Source organism: Typopeltis vanoorti, chromosome 2 (assembly GCF_054136105.1).
Source record: "Typopeltis vanoorti isolate ZY-2024b chromosome 2, IOZ_Tvanoo_1.0, whole genome shotgun sequence".
NCBI classification, from domain to species: Eukaryota; Metazoa; Arthropoda; class Arachnida; order Uropygi; family Thelyphonidae; genus Typopeltis; species Typopeltis vanoorti.
The window spans coordinates 180,154,312-180,181,336 of NC_143550.1; the positions used below are offsets into that span (position 1 = coordinate 180,154,312).

Sequence of the window (27,025 nt, forward strand, 5' to 3'; positions counted from 1 at the left end):
CAGATCTGTTTTGCTTCTGCTATCTTCTTTTGCCTCCAGAAAATGATGGACAAAGGCTTCAAAGTCTTGCCACACTGCAGAAACAGTGAGAGGAGGTCCCATCTAGCGAAAGCTAGATGCTACCCAGCAAATGCTTAAAATTCTGCCAATTTTAAGAAGTTGAAGTTCTAGAGTCGCTGCACATTCCTGTAGTTCCCTAGCATTCTGAGGTGAAGCACGATAAGTCATATAAAGTTTGTCCATGAAACTCTTAAAGCGATTCACTCCTGCCATATTGTTCACTGTGTCACTAACAGACAATTCAAGGCGATGGCTAGCACAAGGCCAGAAAATAACACTAGGAAACCTCTGTCATTAGCCTCCTTACACCATTACGCACACCAAACAACACAGCTGCACCGTCACAAGTTACAGACAATAAATACTTCTTTAAGTAATCTTAAGATAATCCTAAACACTCAAAATGACTAATTAAAGAATTCCTCTAGCAGTTACATCTGATAATTCGATCAAATCTAGGAAAGGACTCACAGGAGCAGAAAGATCAGTTGTTGCTTTTCTCATTTCATTTGCGATATGGCTCACAATGTTATTGTAAGCATTTACAGAATGAAAGATATATCCCATATCTAGGCCATTAAGTTCCTGTAAATATATTTTGTATTCAAAGTTATTAAATGATTGATTTCTCCTCGCAACTTTGTAAGCAGTTCGAAACACTTTCCCTGTTCCGTCTTTATTATGAGACAAAATATTTAGGAAAACTTTCTCTAATGTTTTTTTGCTTCAGATTTTATTTTTTTGGCACGCTTTGTACGTTGCACTCTCCTTATGATTGTAAATCTTTTTTTCTTAATGACATTAACTGTTGTTTGCGAGATTCTCCAAAATGACTGATTTTACCATTTCCCCACTCCGCTGAAATTTTCGTTCCCATGTGTTTATCAACGGCAAGACTTCCGACATCACGACACACCTTACAGCCCAACATTTTATTCTTGGCATATAGCCACTCGTTTCTCTCCCAGAAGTCATTTTTCTGCAAAAGTGTTCAACAATTGGGCCAATCATTATCAGAATCTGCTTCCTTTTGACCAAGTGGATCTTCAGCTTGGTTTCATGATCCTCTTTTTTCGGTGCTAGTTTTCTGTTTTAAGAAAACGATTTCTGCTTCTTCAGCTTTCCTTTTTTTACTCATTGGCATAAAGTAACTACTTATTTTACTCATTTTGAACAAAGATTGAAATGATTTAACTTAGATTAATTCAAAACTCACGTGAACACCTGCCTGTTGCAGAGTGAATATAGAAATGATAAACTGATATTGGAAGCAATCGGAAGTGAACACAACTTCCTGTTTCCGGTTGCGTACCAACCTCTGAAACAGGAAAGCAGGGTACTATGAGTAATCAAAACTGAAAATTCAATTCGTGAACACAGCATCATTTACTGGAATATTTATAATACATTTTGCTGCCAATAAATCACAAATTTTTAAAAACTTTAAAAAAAAAAAAGGTGCCAGTACTGTGTACCGCCAGAAAAAAAGCACTGGTAGCATCCATTCTGAACTTCTAAGATGCCCTCTAGTCCTTTCCCCATCCTCTACAAAATGAAAAATTACATCCACTGGAATCCTGTGTAACCCCTGTAGAAGTTTGTAAGTCTCAATCATATCATCCCTCTTTTTTCTGTATGTTAGAATCTGTAGTCTACAAATTCTCAATGTCTTCACAATCATTATTCCACAATCCTGATATTGTTTTAACATTCTCTTTTTTACTCTCTCTACACTTTTTCAGAATCACCATGGAAACCAGGAGACTAGACCTGTGCACAACAGTCCAAGTGAAGTCTTATCAAGGCCTTGTAAAGAGACAAAATGACTCCCTTATCTTTATATGTCAAGGAGAAGAGTCAAGGAATCTTGCAGACTTGTAGCAGATTTATTTAGCAGTATAACATCATCTGCATAAAGCAAAGAGCTGACATTAGCATCTCCAATTTTGATATCATGTTTAATACCACTTTCCTTCATAATGTGATCCATATAGATAATGAATAACAGAGGGGATAATGTACATCCTTGTCTCATACCAGATTTAACATTAAATCATCTTCCTGTACTTCCTTCAATTCTAACTGCTGACTTACAACTCAAATAAAGACTAAGTATTGTTTGATATAATGCCCCATTGACACCATATAACTGTAGCGTATTGAATAGCTTCTCTCTTGGCACCTTGTCATATGCCTTTTCCAAATCGACAAAACTTAAATACAGATCTCTGTTATATTCCCATTCTTTCTCGACTATTTGTCGTAAAGTGGAGATCTGATCCTGACAGCCTCTATTTGGCCTGAATCCAGCTTGTCCTTCACCAAGCTTTTCTTCCACAATTCTTCTCAATCATTTCTCAAGTATGTTTGCATAGATCTTGCCAGGAACACTCAGTAGGGAAATACCTCTGCAATTCTCACATTCAGTTTTATTTCCCTTTTCATATATGGGTACTATGAGAGCTCTACTCCAATCATCTGGAATTCGTCCCTCTGTCCAGGCTTTTTGAACTATGCAGTGCAGCCACTGTGACTTTTATACCGCCATACTTCAACATTTCTAGTCGAATATCATCTACTTCTGCTGCCTTTCCACATTTTAAGCCTTTGATGGCTTTTTCACTTCAAGTATGGATATGTATTCCTGACTGCATGCCTGGTCAGTGTTTTTTTTATCAGAGTGCTATCATCACTGTTTGTTTCATTTAGCATTTTTTCAAAGTAATTACTCCATACTTCAAGGATATCTTTTTCTCCTGTTTTCATGTCACCTTTATCATCTCTAACTCCTTTTAGAGCATTCTTTCCTCCATTCCTAAGCTTCTTCAACAACCTCCAGAATATTTTGCCACTTCTTGATATTTATTTTCTATATTCTTGCCAAAGCCCTCCCATGACTTTTGTTTAGCTAGTTTTACACAGTGTTTAGCAATCTTGCATTTGTCTCTGTATTCTCTAACAGCACAAGCTGACTTATTTGACAGGAACTTTTGATATGCTTTCTTCTTTTCCTTCCTGTCTCTTTAACTTCCTGTGTCCACCATGGAGTTCTGATTTTTCTAACCTTGCAGACAACCTCACCACATGCCTCTCTGGCAGAATCAATCAATGTTTTCTTCAGAATTTGCCACTGAATCTCCAAGGTTTGATACATGTTCTCAAACTCTCTCATTTTTTCTTCAATAATCTTTGTGTATTTTAGTCTACAGTTCACATCTGAGAGCTGCTCAACTTTTATTCGCTTTAAAACTCTATAATATTTCTATATCTGAATCTACAGTTCACCTCTGAAAGCTGCTCGACTCTGATTTTTATTTAAACTTGATTGCACGCTTTTTTAGTAAGATATGCAAACTTTTTCCACTAAAATGATGATCACTTTGTATTTTAAAACAAACATATTCTGTTGTGCCCAGAACCAGTGTGAAGAAATCACTATCAACAATAACATAATATGAGAGACTTATTTTCTGCCTGTGTTATGCAAATCCATTTTGAAACATGATGCTGGTGATGACGAATTGTGTCCTTAAGAGAAATCAGAAGATACTTTCATGATTTTTGATTTTACTCATTTCAAGATCATGTATATGCCTGTTATCTAATCTGCTGTTAAAATCCCAAAGAATCATCTTTTTCATTAAGTCACCTACCTTCTCTAATGATTCAAAAAATTTCCCACCTTCCTTAGAAACTTCTGTGCAGCCATAGTCACAAATTTTAATGTTTGCACATATCTCTCTACATGATAATGCCTGCCATTTAGGAATATTATCATCACAAGTAATATTGAATGAAATTGCTACCCTGTTCTTTTCCTAAATTATTGTTTGAATAGGACATTTTGTATTTGATATTTAGAAGGATTCCAACTGTTTTTGCCTTGTTTTGTTAACCAATCATATCAACTCGATACTTCTTCAGTCTGCCTGCCAGTCCCTTTTCTTTTCTGTTGATGCTACTTACCTGATGCATATCTTGAATTGTGCTGATGATGATTTGGAATTTATGAAATTTGTTACTGTAGCTGACTTTTCACTATTTGCCCTTGCTTCCTAATGAAAACAGAAAGGGCCTGATTTAATCAGCTGATGCCCCAGCGTAATGAAACTCCAATTATGTTATACTATTTGTTTTGGTTTATGCCAACAAGAACACAATTTGGTTGCCTAAATCTCATATTGGAGCCCATCAGCATTTCTTCAGTATCCACGTAGATATTTACTAACAAACACAAAGGGAATGTGGGGAATCGATAGTAAGGTTAGAAGCCTGTTATGTTTCTTCACATTCCTTAAAAAACTATTTCTTTTAAGGTTACACGTTATCAGCATTCATATTTAAGAATTTACGGACACAAGACACACATGTTGAAATGATTATTTTATTAATTATTAATAAAATAACACTTGACGTTTCGACCCCTGTATCGAGGTCATCATCAGAAGGATAGAAGTGTATAGGAACCAAGCTACATGCTGTTGCACTCTATAAAGGTAAATTAAATCTACGTTGTTAACTAATCTTTTTCTTAGCCTGACCTCTAGTGATAAAAAAATAAAATTAAAAAAAAAAAGACTAGTTAACAACGTAGATTTAATTTACCTTTATAGAGTGCAACAGCATGTAGTTTGGTTCCTATACACGTGTATCCTTCTGATGATGACCTCGATACAGGGGTCGAAATGTCAAGTGTTAGTTTATTAATAATTTGTAAAATAATCATTTCAACACGTGTTTTGTGTACCTAAAATCTTAAATATGAATTAAAAAAAACTATGCAGATGTTTTTCTCTGGCTCTGACCCTTAAGCAACCCCCTCCTCCCATTTCTAAATTTTTTCAACTATACTGACATAAAGCTAACAAATCATGATGTATGTGTAACTGTTTTCAGATAATTTATGAGTGTTACTAGCAGCTGTTCTTTATTCTGCACAGTTGGTATTTATAATTCTGTCACACCTCCCACTCTTCAAATCCTGTCAACCCCACAAATAACAACTAGCTGACATTTTTTAGCAGTCATTATATAAACTATAAAATGACTGCTAACAAATGTCAGCAAACTTACTATATAAACTACATACTAAATAAACAGTACATGTATAAAAAATTACATAAATAATTTGCTCTAAATTCTTTCTTGATGAAAGAATCAATGTCTGGATATGCTTTTACCAATTATGCAATTAAATAAATCTAAAGATATTATCAAATCTGTAGCAAAAAACATGTTATCTACAAACCAGTCCATAAATAATTAAACTTTCTTTTTTCTTCCCTATAGCAGGAGAACCTTTGAAAAGAGAGAGACAGACACTTATAAGATTAGATGACTATATCAGTTTTTATACCAACTGTTACTTCTTCAGCTCATTCCTAATATTTCTCTCTTCCATTATACCAAGTACTACAGTCCAAAACATATGTGATTATTAGCTTACATTGATCATCAGGAATATTATATGTAACTTGTTGAATAAGAAATGGAAAAAAAAAAAAAAAAAAAAAAAAAGCTTTTTTTCTATTTTTAATAACATTACCTTTTGTGTTTCACAATTTGGACTGCAACTGTGATTAATAAATCTGGATAGATTTCCTCTACATGTAGCATCAATAATTTCATCACTTTTTAAAGCCATGAAATAATAATGATTATTCTTTTCTCTGGCATAATGTTTGACACGCTGCTTGAACTCCTGGGGACTCAGAACTTCACCAACATATTCCATTACAAAGGTTCCTCTATAAAAAGAAAGGCATAAAATAATATTATTTCTTTATTTTTAGTTGTCTGAACCTTAAGTTTATGCCTGAAACAAGCATAGCGGCAATTATTCAATTTTCGTCCATTGCAGTTTCTCGGTAATATTATTGAACGAAAATTTAATCTGCTTTCTTCGAATCAAAATGTGATGCATATGTAGAAGACTCCACACAATCTTATTAAACCACTGAAATCATTAATGAAAAAAAAAATTTTTTTTTTTACCTGATTGTGTAACATAACATAGAAGATATTAATTACTGGTTATTATGTAACTGTAGGAACCACAGAAATAGTTTGTTATGACAGATAACCCACCATCCTGATTTAATAGAACTACCAATTATGAAAGGTTGCAAGCACATAATACCATGAGTGGTTAAGAATTTTTCTCTTTTCTTTAAAAAATAATTTTATATTACAGGAAACCTCTAGTTAGCAGTTTTCAAGATACCAATGTTGCACGGACTAAAAAATTGCAATTGCCAGTTCATTTTATGAATTGGAATCATAAAGAATTTATATGTATATAACTTCATAGTGAATTGATGTATTAAGAATCGAGTATCATTTCAATAACAACAAACACAAAATTAATCCCTCCATGACTTGGTGTGACATAAATGACTAGACTAGCTCGATGACTTTGATATGATAGCACTATACTGTACCGTGGACTTGAAAATGAAATTATAAACATGAATTATAAATATTATTATTATTTATTATCATCATTACGGGAAACTCCAAGGAGTCCCTAAACTCATCGAGGGAAGCCTTGAAGATCATGTTCATCAACTATTCAACATTCACACAGTATCTATCATACTTTGCCTTGAACTCATTCACAGTCATGGCACCCACAACAGACTCTGGCAGCTTATTCCACTCATTCACCACTCTCCAAGTAAAAAACCTAGCTCTAACACCCTTGTCAACCACATTCTTGCCCAGCTTCCATACATGGCCCCTAGTCCTCCCACCACCAGTCCTATTTTCAAAAATATCTTCTGGATTAATCTTATAGAAACCCTTCAGTAATTTGAATGTCTCAATTATCACCCCTATTCTGCCTATCGACCAATTTCTGTAACCCACAAATCTTCAACCTATTCTCATAAGGTTCATTCCACAGACCTGCTATCATCTTGGTCACTCGTCTCTGGATCCTCTCCACTTCCTCCCCATCATGAAGAAACCCTGGTGCCCATAACTGGGCACAGTAGTCCAGGTGGGGTCTTATCAAGGCTCGATACAGAGGAACAATAACTTGTTTATCTCTGCATGTTAAAGTATTTTTCAGAAGCCAAGTGATTTGATGAGCTGATTTAGTCACTTTTGCAATGTGCCCCCTAAACTTCAATTCCCTATCCACCAACACTCCCAAATCCCTGGCCTCATCAATCTCTTGGAGTACGGTTCCACCAATGTGATATACTGCTGCTATTCTTTTCACCCCAAAGTGCATAACCTTACACTTTGCCACATTAAATTGACATCCATTTTTCCCAGCCCAGTCCTCCAAACTATCCAAATCATCCTGTAAAATTTTGACATCCCGTGCACTCACATTGCTCTACCCAACTTTGCATCACAGCAAACAAGTGAACACTTCCTCTCAGATCCTTACCTATATCATTGATGAACAAATTGAAAAGCAGTGGTCCAAGAACAGAGCCCTGTGGCACTCCACTAGTCACAAGCCATCTTTTAGACTCCACTCCTGAATAAACCACTTTCTGCTATCTCTCCATCAACCACCCTCCTATCCATCTCAGCAACCCTATATCCATCCCCATCTGCTCCAGTTTACTGATTAGGGTTCCATGTGTTATCCTATCAAAGGCCTTAGCAAGGTCCAGCAGAATCACTGTAAATCCATTACCCTTATACAGCTCAGCCGTCACCGTGTTATAAAACGTGAGCAAGTCACTGAGGCATGATCTACCCTTCACAAAACCATGAAGTTCCCCATACAGTATTCCATTTTCATCTATCTATTCCTGTCTTTTCCTCTTGACTACTTTCTCCAAGACCTTGACAACGATTCCTGATATGTTGATCGGTCGGTAATTTGCAACATCAGTCTTTGAACCTCCTTTATGCAGTGGAACTATTTTCCCCTCTTTCCACCCCCAACTATAACTTAATCACAAACCAACCTGTTCATCTGAAATAGCATCAATAATTCCCTCACTCTGTACTAAGCCCATTGGAACACGTACAGCTGCTGCTGCCCAACATTCTTTCACAATACACTTGAAACCCACAGAACAAGTTTCTTTTTCTCCTCCTTCATTCCAGCTACTGCTGTGCTGTGGAAGAGTCTTTTAAATTGAATGTCAACAAGTTTTTCCTTTCCCATCCCATTACCCATATACGGTACTAAAGACCTATAGGTTGACCAGCCAACCTCTCATATATCGGCCCAAAATAAAATAAAAAAACTGTGAAGGTTCCTATTGAGAAAATCTTTGAAATTATGTTTGAGTTGCAAAAAACACCAATCTTCAATAACATTATAATAATCACAATAATATTTAGTCAATTTTGTTACTACAGAATGATTTGCTTTAATCATAGTTAACTGGACACGTTGGATGGAAGGATACCTACGAAATAAATATGTGTACCTGACTATGGAACCCATGTATGTAGTTTGTTCAGTTTTTAGTGACACAAACAGCATTCCTCAAACTTTTTGACCCAGTCCACTTGGAAATGCACAAACTCAACATCCCACTACTAACTTAACCCTTAACCGATAGTTCAAGTTTTAGCACCACAAGTGAGCCTTCATATGCCACCCCTAAGTGCAAAATCGTTAAGTAGTTAGCATAACACAAACAACATTAATATGTGGAAAATTTTGTCAGATGAAAATTAGAATAGGATTTTCCAGCATATTATCGTAAAGTGATTAGAGATTGTCTCTATAAAGATTGTTTTTATACTCCGAGTGTTTAGTATTTAAACAAGGTTCGATTCTGATTCGAATTTTCCAGATTCTTTTAGAATCTGGAAAATCACTGACTCAAGACCAAACACAAAAAATATATACATTTAATAAAACTAAGACAATATATACATTTCAAATAAAACTAAGACAATATATACACTTTAAATAAAATTACATGACTACAAAATACAGGATCCAACTATCTATATGTTCACTGGACATCTACAGATGCCGTATGGTCACTCCCATGCTTGGTGATGTGCCACACCAGGCCTCGCCATGTAGTCCTATTGTTTGCTTTTCTGGAGTCCTTAACTCTCTGAAGATCGGTCACACCACACACACACACAATCCATCCATCTCATTGATGGTCTATCGCTTCCTCTTTTCCAGGAACTTCTATTACTGTTCTGAGAAGTCCCCCTTCCATCCTTTCAATGTGTCCAAAATATTTTAACTTTCTTCTGTAAATATCCTTAAGGAGCCTTAAATTTTCTACTGATCTTTTCTAACACCCATTCATTTGTACGCCTTTCGGTATATAATATCCTCAACAGTCTTCTGTAACACCACATCTCAAAAGCAGATATCAGTTTCTTATCTGACTTTTTTAGGTTCCAAGTCTTACATCCATAACTTGCTGTTGGAAAAACAACTGCATCCAAAATCCTCAACTTTGTTCCCATGGAGATAGATCCATCCTTCCATATTTTAGAAAGGTTTCTGACTGTTGTTTTAGCCATTCCTAACCTTCTTCTGACGTCTTATGAAAAACAATTCTTCACATTAATAATGGATCCCAGGTACTCAAACTTGCTGACTTCCTCAATTCTTTCTCCATTAAGGTACACTTGTTTCTCAAGAGCTTCCCTGTTTGTATTTCCTTTGAGAACCATAATCTTTGTCTTGCTAGGATTGAGTTGAAGACCTCTGTTATTACTGATCTTCTTAACTTTGTCAAGAATTAGTCCTAGTTCTTCCATGTCATTACAAAGGAGCACTGTATCATCAGCATACCTCAGATTACTGATCGATCTACCTTCTATCCTAATTCCTGTCTTCGGTTCATCCAATGATGTCCTTCGAATATATACTAAACAAGTAAGGAGAAAGTAAACATCCTTGCCTAACTCCATTTCCAACTTGAAGCTAGTCAAGTCAATCCAACACCTGTTCTTACCGTGGCTTCTTGCTCCTTATACAAGTTGGCTATCAACCTGATAGTGTGTTGAGGAAAACCCATTCTTTTCATTACTTCCCACAGTTTCACATGCTCAACACAGTGAAAAGCTTTAGAGTATTCTAAGAAATACATTACCAGAAGGAGTCTGAATTCTTTATATTTTTCTATGATCTGTCCATGGCAAAGGATCTGATCTCTGGTGCCCCTACCTTTCCTAAAACCTGCTTGTTCCTCGGGCATCTCTGCCTCAACTTTGGCCTCAATCCTATTATCATGATCTTTAATAAAATTTTGCTTGCATGAGATATCAAACTAATAGTTCTATAATTCTTGCATGCCTTCATATCACCATTCTTGTGTAGTGGTATGAAAACTGACTTCTTCCAGTCTCTAGGCCAGGGGTCTTCACAACCTTCCAGACAGTACAGGCCACATTAAAAATTTCAATTAAGCCCAAGGGCCACTGAAGCTATATTTCGCTATTTAGAATTGTAAGATGCTTTCCAGATTCACAGGAATGCTGGACATTTTGATACTTTACATAAAATCCTATAAAAATAAGCAAACTCAGCTTTAAGAGCGTAGGTGGAAGTCCGGTTTATGATAAGTAAATACAACCAATACTTGAAAAAAGATAATTTAATGAAGAAACATTCATTTTTTACAATGTCAATGGGAAACTTGGCGATGATTTTCCTTGACCAGTTTTTTTTTTTTTTAATTTTTTTTTTTTTTTTTATGTTGGGCCCATTCACAGGAGGTTGGTTGGTCAACCTATATTACGTTAGTACTGTGTATGGGTAGTGGGTTGGGAAAGGAGGAATTTGCTTACATTTGATTTGAATGACTTTAAATTGCATTCCTTGGGAAACACAGCAGGTTGGAGACTGTTCCACAGTACAGCAGTTGCAGGGATGAAGGAAGAGGAAAGAAACTTGTTCTGTTTGTTTCAAGGTGTAGTGTGAAGGGATGTTGTGCAGCAGCTGCATGTGTTCCAATGAGCTTTGTACTGAGTGGAGGAATTATTGATGTTATTTCGGATGAGCATTTCCCATGGAAATATTTGTAGAATATACATAACTGCAGAAACTATACATCTGTGTGAAAGTGGGGAGAGAGAGGGTAAGGGATGGATCATTGATAAGTCTAATTGCTCTCCTCTGTATTGAGTCGAGCAATTTGAGAGAGCTTCTAGGGGCCCCACCCCATATGTGGGAGCAGTATTCAATAGCTGGGCGGATTTGTGATTTGTATAATGTTAGTAGCTGTTCGGTGGTGAAGTAACGTCTTGAGCGAAAGAGAAATCCTAGTTTTTTTTTTTTTTTTTTTGAGGCTGAGGATGCAATGGATGTGATATATTTATATCAGGAGAGGTTTGATGTGAGGGTGATTCCAAGAAGCGAGATCTCAGGCTGTCTGGAAATTTGGGTATCGTCAAAAAGGATACTGGGGACAATGGTTCTTTTTTATGGGAAATAGTACAGAACTGGGTTTTATTGGCGTTGAAATTTATGAGGTTATCCGAACCCTATTGTAGGATGGCTTGGAGATCAGAGTTGAGGGTGGTGGTGGTTGATGTTCTGTAGGTTGAGGTGAGTTGTGAAGGGTAAGGCTCATCAAATGCAAATGTTGGCATCAATGTTGGAAGTCACTATGCGTAGGGTATTCTCGAGATGGTCTGTAATCTGAGTTGGATTTCACATGCTTCATTTTGGAGAAGAAGTGCTCAAATAAGTATGTGCTTCTTAAGAAAGCACACATCTTCAAAGCATGCCGGCGAAGATAAGGGAATGTGTCCTCAGAAATGTAGTCTTTGTAAAATGTAAGCAAGGGCAAATTGAACAGTGGTGACTCGTACTGCAGCACCCACAAGGAAAAAATGAAAAAAAGTAAATTTTGTTTGTGTTTATAAATAATAACAATGCTTACAACATTATATAAATGCAATACAACATGTTAAAGGTTACAGCTTATGTTTTGACATTGATTGAATAGTTAATAATTGGAATTGTTCAATTAATGCTTTAGATTGCACTGCGATCTAATGCAGTGTCGGAATTATCACGTTAGGCCAATATCAGCGATCTCGCCAATATTCGTTTGCGCTTCTCATTGCATGTTACCAGTGATTCCGACACTGCTTGTTTCGTATCCTTGCACGTGTTATTTTTGTGAGACATGAAACTTTTATTATTGGTGCTTGTTTGTGGTGAAGGCAAAATATTTTTATTAAAGCGATTTTTTATATGTAAATTTATTTATTAATAAATTGGTTACTGATTAGAAAAAAAAAAGATTTTTTTTTTTTTAAATATATATGCAGCACCCTCACTTAAAATTTTCACTGGCCGCCACTGACATTGAATAATTTTTCTCTCAAAGAAGAGTTGTTTTGTAGTTCAAGCAGCTCCATTTATACTGAACCTGGCATTTCGGCAGCATTGAAACTGAATGGCATTGAAAATAAATCTAAAGAAGACTGTTGGTTACGAAAATATTATGAATAATTAATAATTGGAATTGTTCAATTAATGCTTTAGATTACACTGCGATCTTGCAATAAATCTCAAGCACTGTTCACGACTGACTGTGGATGAGATCCTCTTGTATTTATATGAAAATAACGAAGTATCGAGAACCTTCGAGATGCATCTGGATGGCACTGGACAGCACACTCAAACGAATTACTGCTTTAGCCATCTTGGCGCTGGTAGATGGCTGAAGAAGCATATCTATTTAATATTCATTTTTATAGGATTTTATGTAAAGTATGAAATGCGCAGCATTCCTTGTGAATCTGGAAAGCATCTTACAATTCTAAATACCATAGTATAGCTTAGTGGCCCGCAGTTTTCATTGAAATTATTTTTTATTTAATCGCGTTTTATTGTTAAGTAGTTATTTTTTTCAAAATGGAAAGTCCTTTGCCATGCTCCGCCATGGCAAAGAGCTCCACAGGCCACCTGTGGCCTGAGCGCCATGTGTTGAAGACCCCCTGCTCTAGGCCCTGATCCTGTCTCCCATATCCTTGTAATCAATCTATGAAACACTGTTATCCCTCCATCCCCTGTGGCCTTAATTAACTCTGCTGGGATTTCATCTGCACCTGGGGCATTATTGCTGTTAAGCTGCTCTTTCGACTACATGCCTAAGTGGAGGAGGTTCCAAATCAAAATTTTCCTGGTGAGAGGGCTTCACATTTTCTTTATCCACTCTGCTGTGCAGTTCCTCACAGTATTCTTTCCATCTGTTTTTTATTTCCAACTTTTCTGTTAGTAATGCTCTATTCCTGTCTTTGATGACATTCAATTTGGTTTTAAACTTGTGCTTTAAGTCACAAACTAAATAAAATATACTTTTACAATTGTGCCTCTTCATCTGGAACTCTATCTCTTCACATTTATTAGTATAGAACTTTTCCTTGTCCTACTTGATGGCTCTTCTGACTTCCAACCACCTTCTTTTGATTAGTTCCCATGTTGAATCTGATATCCACGGGTCTCTTGGTCTTCTTATTGGGCCGAGATACTTCTTCCCCGTGTCCTGTATTATCACCTTGACTCCTTCCCAAAGCATTTCTGCTGAGTTCTCCTCATTGGTCTCCAAAAAATCATCCAACTGAGTTGAAGGGTGAGGAATGATTATTGCTAATCATTCCTCACCCATTCTGTTTAAGTGACCATACCACCTGAGATTAGCTCTGCAAATGCATCCTGGATGCTGACAATGTCAAGTTCTTTTCCAATATACTTGTTTTTAATATGATATTGCCATTGATGCCATCTGTTCACGCCTCTAATCTTTCTCAGGACTCTCACATCTGTGGTCTCTAGTCTTTGGTCAAATGTTTTACTTCTGACCCAGCTGTCAAATCCATAAGTTAAAACTGTTTTGAACACTGTCTTGTATACAGCTAATTTAGTGTTCCGACTAATTCCTCTCTTATTCCATATGAATTTATTCAATTGACTTCCTGCCATACCAGTTTTGTTGATTCTGTTGTCTATTTCCATATTTAATTTACCATCTTCACTAAAAATTGTGCCTAAGTAGCTGAAATGTTTTACTTGTTCCACAGGTTCTCCAATCACAACGCAGTTGAAATTTTCAACAATTCTACCTATTTTCATTGTCTTTGTTTTTTTATTGCTGACCTTCATACCATATCTATTACAACAGTTATTCAATTTAGTCAGGGAATCTTGCAAACTTGTAGCGGATTTATTTAGAAGTATAACACGTCTGCATAAAGCAAAGAGCTGACATTAACATCTCCAATTCTGATATCATGTTTAATACCACTTTCCTTCATAATGTGATCCATATAGATAATGAATAACAGAGGTGATAACGTGCATCTTTGTCTCAAACCAGATTTAACATTAAACCATCTTCCTGTACTTCCTTCAATTCTAACTGCTAACTTACAACTCAAATAAAGACTAAGTATTGCTTGATATAATTTTCCACTGACACCATGAATAGCTTCTCTCTTGGCACCTTGTCATATGCCTTTTCCAAATCGACAAAACTTAAATGTAGATCTTTGTTACAATTCCATGCTTTCTCAACTATTTGTCGTAAAGTGAAGATCTGATTCTGCCAGCCTCTATTTGGCCTGAATCCAGCTTGTCCTTCACCAAGCTTTTCTTCCACAATTCTTCTCAACCGTTTCTCAAGAATACTACCATAAATCTTACCAGGAACACTCAGTAGGGAAATACCTCTATAATTCTCACATTGTTTTATTTCCCTTTTTATATATGGGTACTATGAGAGCTTTACTCCAATCATCAGGAATTCGCATGTCTGTCCAGGCCTTTTGAACTATGCAGTGCAGCCACTGTAAGACTTTTATACCATCATACTTCAGCATTTCTGGTTGAATATCATTAACTCCTGCTGTCTTTCCACATTTCAAGCATTTGATTCCTTTTTCTACTTCAAGTATGGATATGTATTCCTGACTATATGCCTGTTGAGTGTTTTTTACCACTGTGCTGTCATAACTGCTTGTTTCATTTAGCAATTTTTTCGAAGTAATTACTCCATACTTTAAGGATATCTTTTTCTCCCGTTCTCAGGTCACCTTTATCATAACTAATTCCTTTTACAGCACTCATTCCTCCATTTCTGAGCTTCTTCAACAACCTCCAGAATATCTTGCCACCTTTTTGATATTTACTTTCTATGTTCTTGCCAGTCCTCCCATGACTTTTGTTTAGCCAGTTTTACATAGTGTTTAGCTTTCTTACATTTGTCTCTGTAATCTCTAAGCTGACTTATTTGCCAGGAACTTTTGATATGCTTTCTTCTTTTCCTTCACTTCCTCTTTAACTTCCTGTGTCCACCAGGGAGTTTTGATTTTTTTTTATACTTGCAGACAACCTCACCACATGCCTCTATGGCAGAATCAATCAATGTTTTCTTCAGCGTTTGCCACTGAATCTCCAAGGTTTGATTCCTGTTCTCAAACTCTTTCATTTTTTCTTCAATAATCTTTGTGTATGTTAGTGTACAGTTCACATCTGAGTGCTGCGCAAGTTTTATTCGCTTTAAAACTTTCTTGCATGTTATTCTTTTCAATATGAAATTCAATTTTATCCTGCTCAAGACTAAATAGTGATCACTTCCAATTTCAAATCCTCTGTACGTTCTGGTGTCCTGCACCAGGGAGAAAACATCACTATCAACAATAACATATCACTAAAAAACACACGAACTAACCGCAGTAATCACCATTCAATTCGTAAATATTTCATCACAAGTATTTATGAACTAAGTAGTCATTACTGTGGTTAGTAAGCGTGTTTTTTAGTGATGAATTCACCACAGGTTTAGTTATTTAAAAAAACAATAACATAGTCAATGAGACTTTTCTTATTCCTAGTCCTCTTTTCTCCATGTGAATTTGTGCACATTTTTATGTTGGAACATGGTGTTAGTAATAACCAGTCCATGCCCTGAGCAGAAATCCAACAGGTATTTGCCATTATTATTAGCTTTGCTCTTTTCTCCAAATTTTCCCAAAATATTTTTGTATGTCTCACAATCATTTCCTACTCTGCTATTTATATCCCCAACAAGGACCAACTTTTCCTTTTCATTGTGTCAGTTGCTTTTTCTAAAGCATCAAAAAATTCTTCCACTTCTACCTTAGTAGAACCTTCTGTGGGACCATAGGCACAAATAAGTCTCACTGTCCAATTCCCCATTCTGACATTTGCCCACATCACTGTACTTGAGACTGTCTGCCATTCGAGAAGATTAGCCTCGTATTTTGTGTTGAATACTATAGCTACTCCTTTTCCTTGACTGTTATTGCCTGAATATAACATTTTGTATTTATTGCTCAGAAAGATCTCACCAGTTTTTGTCTTTTTTTTTTTCAGTCACCCCTATTATGCCGATCTTGTAATTATCTAATTCCTCAGCTAGCTCCATTTCTTTGCCATTCAGTCTTCTTATGTCGATAGTACCAATCTTTAACTCTGGTGATGTTGAGTTGGGGTTTGTTTTCAGATTTGTTCCAGTAGCTGACTTTTCGCTGTTCGCCCTGGTTCCTTGGCAAAAACAATGGGCCTTGTTTAACTGGGTGATGCCCCAGCCAACATGAAATTCTGTCATGTTGTATCATCATTTTTTATTTTGGTTTAAGCCAATAAGAATACAATTTGGTAGGCTAAATCCCAAATTGCAAGCCCATCCTCGTTCGCTCAGTATCCAGGAAGATACCCAACAGGGTGCACCACGAGAAGGTGAGGATTGGACATTAGGTCAGAGGCCCTGGTCAGTTCTCCGCATTCCTTTAAAGCAGGGGTCAGGAACCTTTTTGAACCAACGAGCCATTCCACCAAAAAAATTAATTATAACAAAATTTTGGGTGCCGCAACTTCAATTCAATTTTTCCTGGTGACTAAAAGTTGCAGTTAGTTCAAACTTAGGTAAATTTGTTTTTAATTTAGTACTTCGAGATATCAAATACCACTTTTATTTTTGTATATAAATTTTTTATATGTTCAATAAATAAAACAACATTAAGTTTGATTAAGTTTTTAATCACAAAATGAAATTCTGTCATGTTGCATCATCATTTTTTATTTTGGTTTAAACCAATAAGAATACAATTTGGTCGGCTAAATCCCAAATTGCCAGCCCATCCTCATTTGTTCAGTATCCAAATAGATACCCAACAGGGTGCACCACGAGAAGGTGAGGAGTGGACATTAGGTCAGAGGCCCTGGTCAGTTCTCCGCATTCCTTTAAAGCAGGAGGTCGGGAACCTTTTTGAACCAAAGAACCATTCCACCAAAAAAATTAATTAGAACAAAATTTTGGGAGCCACAACTTCAATTCAATTTTTCCTGGTGACTAAAAGTTGCAGTTAGTTCAAACTTAGGTAAATTTGTTTTTAATTCAGTACTTCGAGATATCAAATACCACTTTTATTTTTGTATATAAATTTTTATATGTTCAATAAATAAAACAACATTAAGTTTGATTACGTTTTTAATCACAAAACATGTTTAAGTAAGTATAATATTGCAAAAAACTCAGAATTTGTATTGCAAAAAGAATTAGTCGGAACAAATATACAATATTATGTATATTCCCATTCTGGAATATCTGAACACAAAAAAACATCGCAACATCAAAAAGAAAAATAAAACACAGAGTACAGGGAAGACAGAAATTGCAGCTCACACCCTTGAACTGAAACATATCCCCCAAATCGACAAGGCCATAATCACGGACAAACAAGACAACGAAACAATGCTTAAAATATCTGAAACTATTGCCATAAAATGCGATGAAAATTCAATCAACATCCACCACCCCTACCTAATTTCAGAATGTTGGACGATCCAGAACTTACAAATTAAGCCATGCCTTCAGCCATTTAGCAACAACAAATGCCCTTATTTGGCAGATTCAACTTACAGTCTTGACATAGCCCCACACTCATTCTGAAAATGTTCCGATGATGGTCAGTCGACCGAAACAGTCCTCACACCGTTAACTCTCTCCCCTGCCCCAGTTTCCCCATAAGTAAACCCTTCCCCTTCTCTCCCCCCCCCCAAAAAAATGCACCCCTAAACACAATAATATATATTATAAATACATAACCCGGGTTTCCAAATTTATTTTTCCCGCATCAAAACACACTCCCATGCTCCCTTCCTCCCCCTCGTTATAAACAACCTTCAGCAAGATCATGAAATTGGAAGACATCCTGGAATCAAAACAAGGTATGTACAAATTTTTCCACCTCTTTTATTCTGCTATAATTGCATTCTATACTCACCCATAATGCCCTAAAATATATATACCCCTTTTTTGAGTAATAATAGCCAATGTATTTAAAATAAGGGACACTCCTAAACAAAAACAAGCTATAATAGCCGGAATTATAATAATAGTCTTTAAGAAGAGTAGCATGGGAATTTTCCCAGAAACTATACCTAACAATATTATGTATTTTAATAGATATTTGATTGTTTTAATTTAAAATTCACTAATGAGACTTTTCATTTTGCATCTTCTCAGCCAATTTACTTAAATCTGGATTGTATGTCGTGCACTTTAATAGTAATTCGGCTTTCAAACTTTCATCAGTCAATTTGTTCCTATACTTAATTTTAATGTAATTCAATGAAGAGAAAAACTGTGCGCAATTGTACGTTGAACCGAAAAGAGTCAAACCCCAAAAGCAAGTCGCCTGGCATTTGAATAATTAGTTGAGAAAGAATTCTAATATTTAAATATAATTTCCTGTGGTGTTTCTTCCATAGTTTCCTCGTTTTCTTCAATTTGTGCTTACCATTTCCTGAAGTTTTTGTACCCAGATGCTTTTATTCTGAATTTCCAGAATCTCCATTTGTAGTTCTGCAATTGATATTCTGGGAAAAACTTCAATATCTATTAATTTTAAATTGCAATTTAATGGATGTAATATAAATTTCATCATCTCCTGATGTTTTTTAAAATCCTGAAATCTGCTTGTAAATGAATCTGAAATTACAGTAATAATCATTTCAGCAAATATTTTGCAATCAACTTTTTCTTGATTTAAATTCCATCTATAACTTTTTAGATTTTTAAAATATATAAATTTTTCTTCTTCAAAAAACACCCTTAGTTTCTGTTCAAAGATAAGGACTTCCTCTAGTAACCGTAAGACTGTGTTTCCCTTCCCTTGCAACTTCAAATTTAGCTTATAAAATGTTCTGTCATATCAAACAAAAAACAAAAATTTTGTATCCATTCGGGATTACTGAGAAGTTCCACATGATTTACGTTATAATTTTTAGTGGTTAAGAAAACTATTACTTCTTTTAAGCACTGAAAAAAAAAAAGTTTACAGTATTCCCGGGTTCTACAGCGTGTTGGTATACAATGCCTTTGTAGTCAAAAAACATTATGGCCATCACTTTACCAGCTGATTTTACAGTTTTCGCTTTCTTGGGGGTAGGCAAAGACAGATGCTTCCATTCACTGTTTTGTTGTTTCGTTGTAGGGTCATAGTGATACAACCAAGCATCTGCTGTAATGATGCGTTTTAAGAAGTTGTTGCCTTCTTGTTCGAGTCTTTATTTCCATTCTGTGCACACATCCACTCAATGCTGCATTTGTTCCGGTGTCAAGAGTTTGGGAATCCATCTGGCGCAAACAGGTTTCAGTCCCAAATGTTCAGCCATGATTGAGTGAACACTTCCCACAGAAATACCCAGGACAACATGCAGCTGGCGTACTGTAATTCTGCGATCCTCCTTGATGATAATCGCTGCTGTGTTGATCATTGTCTCTGTGATGGACGTTGAAGGTCTTCCACATTTTGCTTTCCTTCCTTAAAAGATTTATGCCAGCGAAAAACACTTGCCCTCGACATTGCTTCATCGTGGAAAGCTTCGCATATCATGTTAAAAGTGCCTGATGCCGATTTTTGCAAACGCACACAAAATTTAATTGCATAACACTGTTCCAAGGACGCTTCCATTTCGACGACTGGTCGCGGCTCGTAGGTGCCAAAACAAGCCTGCGTTTAATCATGTGACACTGGCACATCAGCCCATATACGCCATCTATCAACCTCTTTTGTTAATACAGACATCAATATTCCACAGAAATTAATATTGTGATGAGTGGTTTCGCGACAGTAAAATTAGTCTTATTACTTTTTGAACAGCCCTCGTATTATTTCACCTGATTCAGTTACCTCCTTACTATTGGAATTCATTAAAATCATTCTGCCATGAACATTCTTCCTTTTACTTGCAGCACACTGAAATAACACTTTGGGATTATCTTTGGACTGCACTGCTAATTTCCTTTCATACTCACTTTAGCCTTTCTTACCACACTGGTTACCCTTCTGGCCTGTGCTCTGCACTGCTTATGTGCCTGCTGGTCACCTTTCTCCTTGAATTCCCTCCATAAATCTTTCTTTTTTTGTAGCTCCTACTTAATGGATGATATTCACCCATTTAACTCCCACTTCATTTATTCTCCTGACTCTAAGTTTGCAGTCTGCTACTACTTCCCTCAAACACTCCTCTACCACTTTCCATGCACTATTAACATTCAACCCTTGCAGTTTCACATGGTGTGGCACTGATTCAAGTTTGTCATAATTACCAGCCCTGTAATTACACACATATCCCCCCCCCTTCCCCATATCAACTGAAAATTCCACCCATTTAGCCACCTCCCAGATCAAGACCACATGATTACTCTCACCAGCTGGTCACAATGTGGTCAATATTGGTTATGGACAAATTCTCTGATGCAATCAGTAGATCTAGCACACTCTGAGACCCCTAGCATTCCATCACATGCTGCCTCAGGTAACTTCTCAGTAACTGCATAAATACCATTTATGCAGTTTACCATTCCTTTCTGTTACGTGTCCTCCTCTCCTCCTTCCTATGTGTCCTGTAGTTGAAATCTCCCATAATATTTACCTTGATATCAAAACTAATCATTACGTCTGAACTTTTTAAGATATAGTTTTCTAAAAGATTTAAAGGCGAACAGAATTTTTAAGAAAGTTGTTTCATGTTGTTGTTATTTCACATACTGTGACAAGTTGTTTTCGTACTCTGAAGATGCTGGATATAATACCAGCGAAATATCAGCAAATAAGTTAACAAATATTATCTTCTATTACTCTGTGTTGTCATCAATACTGTGAAAATAAATAACATTTGCAATAATAGCATTTTTATTCTTGTTAATACATGTTTGAAATCATCGATAATAATTTTTTCAATGTTTATGTGCACACTGACTAAAATGTCTGTCAGGTTTAGCAAAGTAAAACACACTAGCAAAAATTGTATACAAGCCAGCATGGAAGTGCTGTTCAGAAAAATAGAGGAAAGTGATGAGGAAAAAAAAAAAAAAAAAAAAAAGACTATTCCAAATGAAGTTATTTGAGCATGCTATGTTATTTAAACAGGACACAAATGATACCAAGCAATCAGAAGTTACAGCTCAAAAAATTGCACCATAAATGAATTCCAAGAGAGAATTCATTTGATGATGCAATCTTGTACATACCATAGAAATTCCTTTGAATCATTCATTCAGCCAAAACAATCTACTCTTTTACTTTACCCTTTTAAGTTCTGATAATCTCACTAACATCATTAATTTTTTCACCTCAGAAGCACTATTTTGTCACTCTTTAGCTAATCACACCTCTCATAATAGAAACATCATACAAGACTCCTTAATATTTCCTTCTCTCTTTTATCACACTTCTTTCTTATTATCAGCTGAACTATTCACCAGACACTTCTACATTTGCTGCAGCTTATGCTTTTACGTCCTGTGTATCACTCTGTGTAACAGTGCTATCTTCCTCATTAGGGCCAACTCTTCAATCTTTGCATCTGTCATAGTACTATTCTTTTGATCACCACTTTTAATCTCCATTTCAATCCTATCTTCTGTTACACACATTTCTACGCATAATCTCTGTTCCACCCTTGCGACCTGACCAGCACTTCTGGCTCTCACTTTTGTAGCATTATCACCGCAGCAAAAATATCACCTGATACTTTTTATTTTGATTTATTTCAATGCAAACGTGGAAATTCAATTTATAGTAAACAATTTATAATAATATAAATAGATGTAGAGTCTTTAAAATACCGAATATTATATCAGTGTTCAAAAGGCAACTTTTTAATACTGCTTTGTATTTTTATTCTGATAAAAGAAAAACATCATATACATTGCTTCATCCTAGTGAATCAAAGCAATTTAAAGTATTAAAAATAAATTTACAGTTATTATTTACATCAACTTTTGTAGTTTATATGAAAACTTAACTTTCTTTTGTTTGTTTATTACAATTCTAGAATCCTCTTTTGATAACTGAATAAAAAAAGTAAATAAATAAATAAATAGGAAAAGCAAATAGTTCCATATCTGAATCACTCTTTGCTAGCAATATAAATCAAAGAAGTAAACTTTCAATAGGTAAAATGCTTGCATTTTTATCATTTAAATTTCATCATTAAAAATTACTAAAGGAAAAAAACTTACGGCTGCAAAGCATCGACAGTTCGCAAACCCCAACCTTTCTTTTCTGTCTTGAATGGTTCTGTTTGGGCATATTGTTTCTAAAAAAGGATTAACCAATAAATGTAACAAGGTATATAATACATGAAGGCCTACAATTATCAAGTGCTCTTTACAACAACCAAAATAATACATGAAGGCCAACAATTATCACGTGCTCTTTACATCAACAAAAATACGCAATGGAAATCAATCTCAAATTTTAACATCAGCTCGACAGATTGGTTGACAGAATTTTATTTATACTAAAATCCTGTGAATTTATTCTTATGCTGTTAAAAAAATGGATGTATTAGAAAAGACGTGGTCACTGTTTCGACGTAACTCCATAAAAAAAACTAGTCAATGAAATAAGCTATATGAGGACATTCTTGAATTGCAGGCAATATCAAGATTATTAAATTATTAATATAGCAATATGTATATTAAGCATTTAATAATCTCAATATTGACGTTTACAATGGCTTAAATTACAATGTAATATGATTGTATAACAGGCGTGACTGAAACAGATAAGGCATAAACAGGCGAGATCTTTCTAAGCACCAAATACAAAAAGTAATATTGAGGCAATAATAATCAGGGAAAAGAGGGAGTAATGGCAGGGAATATCAAGTAGAGTGATGTGGGCAAATATCAGAATGGGAAACTGGACAATGAGACTTATTTGTGCTTATGGTACAAGAGTTCTACCAAGGAAGAAATGGGGGAATTTTTTTGAGGTATTAGAGAAGGCAGCTGGCACAATGAAAAGGGAAAAGCTTGTCCTTGTTAGAAATCTAAACAGCAGCATAGGAAATGATAACCAAATATATAGAAGTGTTTTGGAAAAATTTGGAGAAAAGCACTAAGCTAATAATAGTGGTAAATGACTGCAGGATTTCTGTTCAGGACATGGATTAGTATTTACTAATACCACGTTCTAAAATAAAAATCTGCACAATTGACATAGAGAGAAGATGAAAGAAATACGAAAAGTCTCACTGACTATGTTATAGTTGATAGCAATGTTTTCAAACTGGTTCAGGGCACAAGAGAATAACAGAGGTTTCAAAACTGGAAGTAATCACCATTTAGTCATAAAAAATTCAGGATAAAATTGAATTTCATATTGAAAAGAAGAATGTGTAAGAAAGTTTTAAAACAAATAATAGTTGAGCAGCTCTCAGATGTGAACTGCAGACTAAAATGCACAAACATTATTCAAGATAAAGAGTTTGAAAACAGGAACCAAACCTTGGAGATTCAGTGACAAACCCAGAAGAAAACATCGATTCAGGAGATATATGTGAGAGATTGTCTGCAAGAATAGAAAAATCACAACTCCATGGTAGACTCAGGAAGTTAAAGAAGCAGTCTACGAAAAGGAAAGCATATGGAAAGTTCCTGACAAGTTCTTAGAGAATAAAGAGACAAATGTAAGAAAGCAAACCACTGTGTAAAAGTAGCTAAACAAAAGTCACGAGAAGATTAGTAAGAACCTAGAAAATTAATAACAGGAAGGTGGCAAAATATTCTGGAGGCTATTGAAAAAGCTTAGAAATGGAGGAAAAAAGTACTGTAAAAAGGAATCAGATGAAAAATGTGATATGGAAACTGAAGATAAAGATATTCTAGATTTTTGGATTAGTTACTTTGAAAGACTTCAAAATGAAATGAGCAGTGGTAGAAAACTCCTAACAGGAATGTCAGAAATAAATATCAATACTTGAAGTAGAAAAAGTCATTAAAAACCTGAAATGTGGAAAGACAGCTGGAGTAGATGAAATTTGTTTAAATAAAATTTGAAATTTGTAGATGAAGTTTTACAGTGGTTGCATTGCATAATTCAGAAGGCCTGTTCAAAGAGTCAAATTCCTGATGATTGGAGCAGAGCTCTCATAGGAAATAAAACTAAATGCAAAAATTACACAGGTATTTCCTACTTAGTGTTCCTCGTAAGATTTATGGAAGTATACTTGAGAAAAAGCAAAGAAAAATTGTGGAAGGGAAGCTTAGTGAAGAATAAGCTGGATTCAGACCAAATAGAGGTTGTCAGGATCAGATTTTCACTTTAAGACAAATATTTGAGAAATCTAGGGAATATAACAAGGATGTGTATTTAAGTTCTGTTAATCTGGAAAAGGTAAAGGTATATGGCAAGGTGCCAAGAGGAAATCTCTTCAAAATGCTAGTTATATGGTGTAAATGGGAAATCATATCGAGCAATACCGAGTCTCTATTTAAGCTGTAAGTCTGCAGTTAGAATTGAGAGAGGTATAGGAAGATGGTTTTGTAAAAATAATCATAATTTAAAATGATGAATATTTTTACAAACTGTTTATGTTAGTATATTATTAGTTTTGGTTTTGTAACACGTACATTGACACTTGTGACGTGCCTGTTATTTATATTATTATTATTATTCTCAAAATAAAAAGTAAAAGCATTTGGTGTACTTACTAGATTCTAATAATTATGTTACTTTCAATTGTTGTTATTGTAATTTAAAATTATCAAGTGTTGTGTTTTGTAAAGACATTCTCATTATGCTAATGAAGACAGCATATTGCCCATTATAGGTAACTTCTCGCTTGCCATTTTAGATGGATTGCACATCCTTGCCGAGGAGATTGGTGGGTGCTTGACAGCTAACAGAGAATTTGGTATTGGGGTAACAAGGAAAACGAGGGAGCGTTCAGTATCAAAGTAAGGGGGGAAAAACAAGAGACAGCTAATGAAAGTTAAGAACGCAGACCAGTGAAATCTTGTTTCTTGAAGTTTATAAGTTTCATGTGACAGTCGGAAGAATATTAAGAGAAGATTCCAAACGGGAATTGTAGAACTGTGAGTCTTTAAACTGGAGAAGTTGAGAATGTCAACAAGTATTTAGTAAATAAAAGAAGAATTAGAACAGTCAATGTTCTAATTGAATGTTCGAGGAAAGGCTGATTGGAAAGTTTCATCTGTCTTAAGGACGCTGGATCTATTTGTTATTTCTATTGGAAAAGGCGACAGAATTAGCTCAACTTAGATATGTTGTTTATGAAGCAGTAGAAGAAACTTTTCTTTCTGGTGGTAAATTGTGCATCAAATAGAACTGCAAAGGGTAATAAATATTTATACTTCAGTGAGATAAGAGGAATAATATTGTGATCTTTTTCATAGGATCCTATGAAAAAGAAGAAATTTTATATTTTCGGAAAAAGGCTTTAACAAAGAAACTGACTATGAACATTTTGTTATTGTGAAAACAAGGTGTTTATTCTGGTATTTATTAAGTATATATTAAACAATTCAGTAATAGACTGAGTCAGAGAATGGGTGATTTTAATATTTTTGGATAAGAAAATCTCTAAAGTGTAGATGTATTTTAGAATGCCTTGGATCCAGTTATTTTTGTAGATATGTAATTTTATGTAAAGTGCATATATTGTTTCAGTTTTATTAGATGTGTATATTTTTTGTATTTGTTCTTGAGTCAGTGATTTTCCAGATTCTAAAACAAACAGGTTAAAATTGATTGCACCAATTGGAATTGAACCCTTGTATAAATACTAAACACTCAGTATAAAAAATCTTTATAGAGATCTCAAAACAAATGGCAAAGCAGATTAACAGGATTGGTTGCGACTTAACTTTATTTTAGACTCCAGAAAGTAATTTTGACTCAAGTGAAATGGCTACAGGAAGTAGTAATTCTAGTAGCGAAGTTTCTTCAATTAAATATGAGGAATTTTTTAAGTTAGTTAATCCAAACTTTGTAATACCTTCATTCTCAGGTGATAGTCATTAAAGCATAGAAACATTTTTTAGATATACAGAAAAAATTACAGATTTAGGAAAATAGCCAAATTTCCATTTGTTAATTATACTTAGCAATAAATTACTGGGCAAAGCCAAATCGTTCTCAAACATATCCCCTTTACTGGGAGACATTGACAGTGGTGCAACAAAGTTTACTGATATCAGAATTTCAAATCTGGGAGTATTAAGGCCTAACATTTGGAAAATTCATCGGTGCATTCAAGGTAATAGGGAGTCTGTTTCAGAGCATTACCACAGACTTTGGAGCATTGCTCATAAATTTAATGTTTCATCTGAAGAGATCCTCTTTAGAATGGTTGCTTTTTAATCAGTTTAAGTCATGGCCTTAAAGATAATTTGAAAGAAACAGCAAGAAAAAGGTCAAAAATCTTAAACAATGTTTTCAGATTGTTAGGGAAAAGGAAGAGAGAGATATATTTCATTCCTCAAACAATAAACAGGTAAACTCTTTTCAGTATAATGAAACTTATTCCCCTAAACAGTGGCTGCAGATAAAGTGAAAGAAAGTAAATTTCAAAAATTAGGTGCTAAGATAAAGAAACAGTCTAAAGAAATTTGTGTGAATTTAACTGAAGATGTTCCAGAATCTGATTCCAGAGTAAAATTACATGGTTTGGGAAAAATAGAGGAGCTAAAAACATTTCTTAGTGAAGAAATAG

The 27,025-nt window shown here is 35.2% G+C and overlaps 1 protein-coding gene across 2 annotated transcripts in view; it reads right to left on the bottom strand.

Annotated features, from left to right (window-relative positions):
* Positions 1 to 27,025, bottom strand: part of Set2 (SET domain containing 2) — a 552,532-nt gene that overhangs the window by 334,143 nt on the left and 191,364 nt on the right. For both annotated transcript variants that reach the window (XM_090414077.1, XM_090414085.1), the window contains 2 exons: positions 22,524 to 22,600; positions 5,606 to 5,807 (listed from right to left, as the gene is read on the bottom strand). In XM_090414077.1, coding sequence (XP_090270203.1) covers positions 5,606 to 5,807; positions 22,524 to 22,600 — 279 coding nt within the window. The remainder of the gene's footprint in view (positions 1 to 5,605; positions 5,808 to 22,523; positions 22,601 to 27,025) is intronic.